Source organism: Corapipo altera, unplaced genomic scaffold (genome assembly GCF_003945725.1).
Source record: "Corapipo altera isolate COAL_440 unplaced genomic scaffold, ASM394572v1 52b, whole genome shotgun sequence".
NCBI lineage: Eukaryota > Metazoa > Chordata > Aves > Passeriformes > Pipridae > Corapipo > Corapipo altera.
In genome coordinates this window covers 3932902-3942575 of record NW_020884922.1, presented here as the reverse complement: position 1 = coordinate 3942575, position 9674 = coordinate 3932902, and the positions used below count along the sequence as shown (strand labels likewise).

At 40.3% G+C, this 9674-nt stretch overlaps 1 protein-coding gene across 1 annotated transcript in view; it reads left to right on the top strand.

The window, feature by feature from the left end:
• Positions 1-18: 18 nt before the first annotated feature.
• LRP12 (LDL receptor related protein 12) overlaps positions 19-9674 on the top strand; it is a 47793-nt gene continuing 38137 nt past the window's right edge. The window contains exon 1 of the mRNA XM_027657050.1: positions 19-270. Within this exon, the coding sequence (XP_027512851.1) occupies positions 192-270 (79 nt within the window). The 5' untranslated portion in view covers positions 19-191. The remainder of the gene's footprint in view (positions 271-9674) is intronic.

Genomic DNA, 9674 nt, shown 5'->3' with positions numbered 1-9674 from the left:
TCATGGCTCCGTGGGCAGCCGGGCGGCCGGGCCGTGCGCGCCGTTAGCGCTCCCCGAGGAGGCCGCTCCGGCTTCGGCGGGTGAAGGGGGGAAGCGCCGCCGGCCCCTCCTGTGGCAGCAGCTCCGGCTCCGTGTCGCGGGCGCGGCGGTGGCGGGTCCGGCTCCGCGCCGCCTCCCTGCGGGCGGGTGTTATGGCCCCTTGGGGGAGCGCAGAGGGGTCCCCGGCTTGGAGGTCAGCGCAGCTCCTGCTCCTCGTCGCCTCCTGCTGTGGTAGGTACCGGGCAGTGACGCCGCCCGCCCGCCTCCGTGTCGTGGGCCGGGAGGCGGCCGCGGGGAGGGGGAACAAAGGGGCCTTTCTCCCGGCCGGGCTCGGCGGGGGCCCTGGGGTCACCCGGCACCGCCGCCGGGCCCCACTGGGGTCCGCCGGACTTCCCCTGCTCCGCGCACAGCCCCGTTTCCCCCTCCGAGTTCAGCTGCTCCAGGACTCGCTTGGGGTTTTTTTTGCTTTGTTTTGTTTGGTTTAGAGGGGTTTGTGTGTTATCTACCTATCTATCTGTTTATTTATTTATTTATTAGCTGTGGGGGCGGACGGAAATCTCCTCAGGGAAGTCCTCAAAACTGGGGCCGGGGTTCCGGGGCTTGGCCCAGCTCTCCCGCAGATGTGCGCTGCCGGGAACTCCGGAGTTGGCGCCGGGCCGCGCAAACAAACCAGCCCCAAATCCTCTGAGTCACGAGTAGTCGCTGCCTGTGGATAATGGGGTTGGATGCTTGGGAGATGTTCCACGTCCGGCCTGGTGTCGGGGGCAGGGCGGCCCGTCTGGGCCGGGGGCCGGCGCTGGGTGATGAGTTTGTGACACATCAGCACAGGCCTGGAAGCCCTTCCGGAGCTTTGGTTCGGCTCAACCTGCCTGCAGCTCGTACCGGAATGGCATTTCATCCCTGGGTACAAACACGTCTTTAAACAGAGCTGCTAATGAAAAATATTTGTGCAAATGTGTTAGGCAACGTACTGAGGTTGGTTTTTGCAATATGCTGGTGGCCCAGTAACACATGATAGATCAAAACGCAGATACTTGACAAGGAGTGTCGTTTCATGTTTTCTCAGGGAGTTGTGTTTGTTTTATGAAGTCGAGCGTGGGTTGTGTCCATGGGCCTCCGGCGGGAGAAGTAGCCTTTGGCACAGCGCTGGGTACATGCCTTGCCCTGAGCAGGACAGCGACGTGGGCCCTCCTTCAGCAGTTGCTGAAGTAGATGCCTTTGCCTTTAACACGTGATTGAGCATCTGAAATTGGAGTCTCTTTTACTCTTTAGGAAAACAAACTTGAGTCTGGAACATCAAGATATTTCAGATTTGTCTGTGCCAAATGCTTTGTCCAGCACATGCCTGTGCTGCAACAATCAATCCAAACTCCAAAGTGTAGACATACCACAGAAATTTGTAAGAGCATTTCCCATTTTATATTTACATGAGTAGAAAAGTAAGGTAGGCTTCTTCAGAGCTACAGATATGCCAGTACCTGCAACTGAATAGCTACTTTGGGAAAGTTTAATTTTTGGGGGACCTACTTGCACGAACAACAGAAGGTACTGACTGACCAGTCTTTTAAATGCATATAAAGTGAAGCAAGAGTTTTGTGTGAAAAGCTAAATTGCAAGCACAGCTATAAAGGAATTGGCTAATGGTAGAGCAAAAAGTGGTAGCAAAAATCTCATTTGGATATATTAAGCTGTTCTTGTGTTTGCATACTTTATGTACTTGAGAAATTTAATTTCTGTGCAAACTTTTTTTTAACAAACTCTGTGTGCTAACTTTATTATACTTGTCACAGAATCAAAGTAAAAAGTCAAAATGATAATTGTGATATCCCTCATCAACCTGACCTAAGTAGACAGTTTCAAAATTGTGATGCTGTAACTTAGATGTTACTGCCAGTATTTCCCCTATAAAAATTTAAATCATAAGCACAATCTTTAGTTAGAGAAAAAACAACCAAATAAAATTCTTGCTGAATAACATTTTTGATAGACTTTTAATCAAGACTTTCCAAAGTTCAGCCAAGAAGGCTCTATAATTTTCTTTTGCCTTGCAGAGAAATGCATTGCCATCCTTTATTACCATTGCCAGGAAAGAGAAGCTGCTTTTGATTTTGATCAGCATGCTATACTGCCTCATCTTCATGAGGGATTAGTTTCTCCTAACACATTTTGTTACAAATGTCTGAAGTTCTGACCAGTTTCACTGCTCAAAGGAAAGGAACTTTCTCCTCCCCAGACCAGAGCATCCAAAGCATTCACTGTGTAGTACTGCCCCTTCCCTAGCTTTCATTTTGATTTCTCCTGTTTATTTCTTTTGGGAGAAGGAAGTGGGACTGGGAACTATGCCTCATTAAAGCATTTTACCTTCCTGTACAACTGCTTTTAGCTCTTGAAACTAAACTAATTTAGTATTGGCATGAGTCTGAACAAGACATTGCTGTCAGCAGAGCTCCGGACTGTGATGCTGATCCTGAGCAGAGCCTTGCAGACATCATTATGATAAGGCTTTGCATGCTGTAGACAATGCCCAAGGTAAATGCACGCTTGGAAAAGCAATGGTGCATCAGTTTGGTTGCCTTCCATTATGCAGTTGCACAGCTAAAATATCTAGAATTTTCCACTAATTAAAATACTAAATTCACCAAGGTTGTTATGTGGGCATTGAGCTCTCCAGAGAATGTTCCTCTGTTTCCCTGTGGTTAGTGAATTTTTCAAACCTTCCTTCTGATGATGACTATAATTATAAAAATTTGAGAAGGAGGAATACTGATGAGTGAAATATTGGAATAGCACTGACTAACAAGAATTATAGCTTGGTAGAGCATTGGATAATGGTATTTTTTGTTTTATATTTCTGGCTTTCCTGTTGGCTTGAGAGTTTTATATCCAAGAAATAATTGATTGTATATGTCTCTACATAATCCCGGCATAGCTTGTACTGGTACAAATATGAAGATATTTGTTCTTATCTCAAAGGCTCTAACAATTATCTAAGTTCAAAAAAGAATCATATGTGCTGCAAAGTAATTTTTTAAGGGGAAAAATGTAATTTGAGAAATTAGTCCTGTTCTTGAGGGCAGTGTTTTTCAAACCAAAGTTCCATGATTGAAAAACTGGAAATCAGGTGAATCTTGGAATCATAGAATCATGTAGGTTAGAAAAGACCTTAAAGATCATTGAGTCCAACTGTAATCCTAGCACTACTAAGTCCATCACTAAATCATGTCCCTAAACAACATATCTACACATCTTTTAAATACTTCAAGGATGGTTATCTTACTTTTTTTCTTGTTAAAACATGAGTTTAGATTAGAGAACTGAATTTCTAATGTTACCATTTTGTTTGATTTTTATTTCACTCTTGGCAGAATAATAGTTTATATCTTACTGGTACTGTAATGCAGCATTTTCAGGACTGGTTTGTGAGGGATTGGTGTTCCAGAGCAGAGGTTGAGTTATGGAAAGTCTCTGAGGTGGCACAGTGCAAAAACTAGGACATACCTTCCTTTGGAATGGAGTCTGGAAGCATGGGCATTTGGCTTCTTCAGGTTTCTGGAAATTCAAATTTTTTATAGTCTTAACTATACTTGTTGCCCTGATAATTAATTTGAATTTCTTTCCCACTGAACAGAAGACTACAGGAAGCTTTAACAGAGTTCTGTACAGTTGGCAGTAGTCAGTGCAGTGGTACAGTAGGTAAATCTCCCTACTTCTGGCTTCAGCAGATGTAAAGGTGCATCAAAGAAAAATACTTCCAGTAGTAGGACGGGGAGACTAAAAGAGTTCAAGGGTAGAAGTGGGGGCAGATAGAGATCAGTGTTAATTGTCCTTATCTCCAGTGTTGTTTTGGCTTTAGTGTGTACCCTTTGAAGGACTAATGGCTGAGAAACATTGGGGGAGGTCAGAAAATTATTATTCACAAAAATTGTGGTGGAAACTATGTTGTATGTTGGACTACTGAGACAGCAGTGCTACTGTCATTATTTTGTCCCTTTAGAAAAGAATACTACATTTATATAAGCTTTAAAACACTTGGTTATGGATTAGAATCATTCCAGGTTTCCATAGAACAGATGTTATTTGAGATTATAACAGGAACATATATATATAATTCATTGTTCATTTAGTTTTAGGTAAGACAGGTAAAATTGTCATAAAAGTTCGCTGGTCAGGACCTGAATTTTACTTGCATGTCAGTTTGCTAATGATGGTATGACATGAGGAAGAATAAATAGTTCTTTGGATCCATTCACCTTGTTTGAAATAATAGCCTGAATCATGTAAGCAAGTAAGGTCTGCCAGGCAGTTTATTTAATTTTCTAAAGAAGTTGAACTCTGAAGCCAGAACAGACTGTCCTAATGGAATGACTTGGCTTAATAAATTATTGTATTTTAAGCTCCCGAATGCCAGTCTTTAGTGCCACTTTTGTGAACAGATTTATTTTGCTAAGCTGTAAATAATATTGTCAGCAAAACCACTGCATTTAATTTATTAGAACAGTTTCGTAGTCCTTGAAGTGAAAATGTCCTAATTTTAATGTCATAGAAATTTGTATTGTATGTAAGTTGGTCATATGTCAACTTGTACAAGTACATGCATATTCAACTGGCTGTTCAGAGCCACAATTAGGTCTGTAGTCAAAGTATCTGTGAGATCATGTGGACAATATTCAAAGCAATGTTCCTTTGAGGGGAGAAGAAGACAACCTTGTAGCAAAAGAAGACAATCCAAGACAGCCTTGTAGCAAAAAGAATTTGAAAATTGAATCTAAGGTAGTTGGTGTGATTGTTATTATGCACTAAATGAGAACATTGTCATCCATAGGAAGAGCAGAGACGTACTTGTAACTAGAATCAGGACAAAAGCCATCTGACTCCATTCCTGTCACCAGAGCAAAGCGTGTAATTAGCATGGCTTTTTCATCTGTTTCTGTCATTGCTAGGAGAGGAAGAGCTCTGTTCTGTTAGTGTTGGAAAGGCCCTACAGGTGAATCTGTTTACTTCAGTCACTCCAGTTTCAGTCTCAAATAGATGTAAACTGTATGGGTATTATTTTCAAGTAAGCCCTAAATATTATCATTTTATACTTAGCCTGGCTAAAACTTTAATTATGGTCATTCTTATAGTTTGTTAACAGATCTCAAAATTTTAAACTTAATGTCTTTGGTACATTCCTTCTCACATCATTTACCATATACCTCAGTTTCCCAAGTTGTAGACATTATTTCCATGCTCATTAAGTATAATTCACTAATTTCCTTGCAGTTTTTTTAAAAATTCATGAGTTTTATTTGTACAGTGTAAAGTGTGGTTTTGCTTTCTTAGATGTCTCTACATTTTCTAGTTTTAGTGTTCCATTTGTACTGTCCCAGATAGTTAATGATTATGTTAAATACTAGAACAGCTGAGACATCTAACTAGGCAGTAATTGAAAGAGTGGGGTTTGTTGACAGCCTGCAATGATTTTGGCTTGTGTGTATTTCAAAATTACTAGCTGTAACATTTTGGAGTACTGGTTGTTACTGAGGTGTCCTTTGGTCAGCAAAATTCAACCTCTGTAGTTTACATGACTGTAAGAAAATGCTGGGTACCAGTGCATTTGATACTGTGGAAATTGGTTGTAGATCTGATTCCTTGTGTTTATCCCCTCACTAGAAATAAATGCTCAAAGTGGTTTATAGCCAGCTGTGTGATACCGTAGTCTGAAGAATTGTGTTGTGCTGACTATGATCTTTTTTGTTTCCTATACTTGATTTTTTTGCTGCAGTTGTTACTTCACTGATGCTTCAGTATGGGAAGCTTTACATTTGCTTTGAAATATATAGTGTTGATTCTTGTATTTAAGTTAAAACTACTAAATTCTGCATAATTGACAGATCAGTGCACATACTTAAAAAGGGTAATTTCAATTGTGGGTCAGACTTATTTCTCTGGACAGATGCTTTAAATTTGGATGTCCTATAACTTTTGCTACATTTTTAACACTTTGATGGTGACTTTTTGTCAAGGCTAGCTTAGTTAGTAGCTATCTGTTAGATTTTTTTTTCACTTCTGTTCTATTTGATACTCTGAATTTTAGGGTATGAGGGAATTTATGTATAGCTTTCTCAACTGTTTTGTGAGGAACAACTTTCTGGAACTAGTCAGGAAGTTAGCAAGCAAAAGTAAGAGCCTCTCCAAAATTAAGAAAGCTTACAAGTAGACCATATTTAGAAGTGGGGGGAAGGGAGTCACACAAAACCATTTAGTTTAGTACCTTGAGTTGTCATAAGATGGTCTTTCTTTTCAGTTAAGCATCTTGTGAGTTTTCAGTACTTTCCCAGGTACCTTTAGTTGGTTGTGGAAATTTTTGTTGTGCAAGAAAGCTGAACTTGCCCACCCTTAGTAAAATATAAATTCCGCAAAGCAATGGAAGCGAACTAGTTGTGTTTCTCTGTAAGTGGAAAGTACACTTGAACTATATATCGGGATGTGAACTGCATGTTTGACCTATCTGATTGTGTGTAATTCATGACTACCCTTTCCTGGACCTCTGAGATATTTCCTCTGCTAAGGGGAAGCCCCTGGGACTGACTGTGGGTAACCAGAACAGACTTTCAAAGCGTGTTGGAGCCAGAAAACAGTAGAGTGGTCCTCTAACAAGCAGTGTGAGCACACTTTGAGATGTGGAGGAAGTCTATAATGAAGTTACTTGTGTTTAAAAGTTAAGAAAAAACTTACTCTGCTAGAGGGTCCTGTAACTTGGGTTTATTACTCCATCTTTGTATGCACCTATTGGGAGACACATATAGGTCCCTCTGAAAATACAGGATAATAGTGATAATAGTTCTTTCATGGAAAAAATAGAATTTTCTTTTTCCTCTAGTTTTTACAGTGTTACTAAGAAATACGTTTGTTCTAGTCAATGTCTCTTAAAAATTTACTGATCCTACTCATTCAAGGATCTGCTCCTTTAGAAAGAATTCTTTAGTAATTGAAGGTGAGCAATTTAGAACAGGAAATGGAAGTCTTGTTGATGCACCTTGTAGCAGGAAGGCACACACTTATATTCATGTACTCTGACTTCTAGATTTTAGCTGTATATGAATTTTCATAAGGCACCGGTTAATGACTTTTTTTTCCTACACTTAACAAAGTGTATTAGAATCCAATGAATTAGTATACCTTGGTAGGGTGTTTTCCTTCTATGAAATTGTATTTTGAGTATCTCAAGTAAAAGCTTCAGTTAGGGATATTGCAGTTACTGGGACTGAGATAGTGAATAGGCCACATGCAGTAAACAAATCCATATATAGGTTCCTCTTATCACATGGTTTTAAGTGGAGACTTTAACCCTCCCCTCCTTTTTTTCCTGCACATAGAGCTCAACAGAGTAATTTCCAAAGAGAGATTGATTCTAGAGTCCTAGTTAATGTGCTGTTTTATTCATAATATTGTTGTATTTGCTTCAGCCTGCTCTTCATATTCCTAAGCAATTACAATTTTACATTTGCTCTTAAGAAGTGCTCAGGGAGAGTGCATAGGGATTTAACTCAACATGTATGTCTAAACCATACAGAAATATTTTTAAGTGGTCTTGGAAGAGTACATATTTAATTTTTTCCCAGTTATTTTTTTTAAAAGTATGGCAAAAGAATATATGCCCTGCCCATGATCTAAACATCAGTTTAAATAATGTGAGAGAGATGCCTATTGATAGGTCAGGAAGATGAATGACAAAATCATCAGACACATGACTCTTGATCATAGCAACATGCATTTGGAAGTACTGACTGGGATGGATGGGTGTGATTGTGTAATTAGTAGAAATGGCTTCCCTTGTCAGAGCACCTCCCACTGGTCGTGTTTCCTATCTAAAGGTGCTGAAAGAGCAACCAGTTCCATGGCTAAAGTACAGCTATTGTCTGTGCTTAGAGATAGTCATGAAGACTGGAGAGCTGGGGTGGCCAGGGTGGGAAAGATGGGGACATCTTGTTTAAGGCATGTTCACAGCTAAAGCTGGCAGAACTGTTCTTCAGAGTGGAAGAGGAGGCCAGGATGTCTGCGAGAGCAGTTGTTCTGGAGGCTGTGCACGTAGAAGGGAGGAAGGGAACCAGCCTTTTATTTTAAGGGTGCTATGGTGGCTGAGCGAGCATCTAATAAGTCTAAGAGGTTATTCTTACAGGCAAGCAAGAAAAGGAGTTTGAGTGCAGGAAGAGCTTGGAAATTGCTTGAGGTCTTGCTCTCTGACCCTCTTCTCAGGCAGAGGGATGTTACAGAAACATTAGAGTCTTGCATTTTACCTGTGCTTTACAAAGTAAGTGGATAAACGGAGAACTTTGAACACTTTTTGATTCAGTATATGACTTTCATCAAAAACATCCTTTTTTGTGATCCCTCTTCTGGCTGATACTGGCATTTGTGCACTCTAGCAGCTTTATTGCAGGATGTGCCTGGGAGGTGCATGTTTATAGAGCCCAGTTACTACTGACCTGTTGTTGGTGATCCAGCTAATGCTGTCTCCAGTGCCTGTTCCCTAGTTTGTCTCACTTCAATTCCTTATTTCAAAATATCTGTTGTGTCTGTCATCTGTGCACCCTGTAACAAAACTTCAGTGATATCACAGTTCTCATGTAAATGACAATCCATACCACAGCTGAGTGATAATGTTACTGTCTTGTTTAAAGTCCACAATGGTAGCTTTTGGGTTTTCTTCATCCATTGTGGAAATGTGGGACAGTACTGCCTGTACAGGCCTTTTGCCTTTACACTGGAAGATCAGTAAGTCTTGGGAGAAGGACTATACCTTTATTTTCTTGCCCTGAGTGAGGAGCACAGTCTGCTTTCCCCACTATCAGTTGGAACTGCACAGCTTGTATGTGGTGCCTTTGTGGTCCCTGAGGAGTTTTGCTGGAATAAGAGATCCTGTGTTCTAAATGTGTTTTTTTGAGTGAATATCTTAAAATATTCAGCTGTACATCTGTCTTAAAATGTTAATTAAAAGCATGGAAGCCAGGAAGATGTATGTGAGAATCAAGTGAACAGGTCTACATTTGACTTTCTTTCATCAGTTTTCTCAAACTGTCTCTGTCTTGTGGCTTTACAAAGGAGGTGGAAATGAAGTCTGGATAGAGCTGCTTAAAGTATTGAGGATGAAGGAATTCAACATAAAACGAAAAAGCTTTCAGAAAGGATTGATGATCAAAATAAAGTTGAATTTAAATTTTTAATCTGAGATCTTGCTTGCTGACCGTACTGCACATTTGGGAGCCAATAAAGTGCTCAAAGCACCTAATTTGAAATAAACATGCACAGTTTCTCAGGCGTGTGTGGTATTCAGCTAAAATGATCACATCAAACAGGGGTTTTTTAAGAGTTTCTCTGATGGGAAGGAGGTCTGAACTAGCTTTAAACTTGTGAGTTGTTGAATATGGTTTATAAATTATTGCTATGAATGTAAGGATCATGGCATCAGATTCTTATTAAGCAACTTCTTCATGCCTCTACTGAAATGTTGTGTACTTTGATGTATTTTTGAAGTGTCTGATGATATTTTAATTTATTTAGACATGTAATCAGAATTTATTTTGCAGGTTATGGGATTCCATTGTCCTGGGTCTGCTTTTCTCCTTATATCTGGAAATCTGCTGTTTAACAGG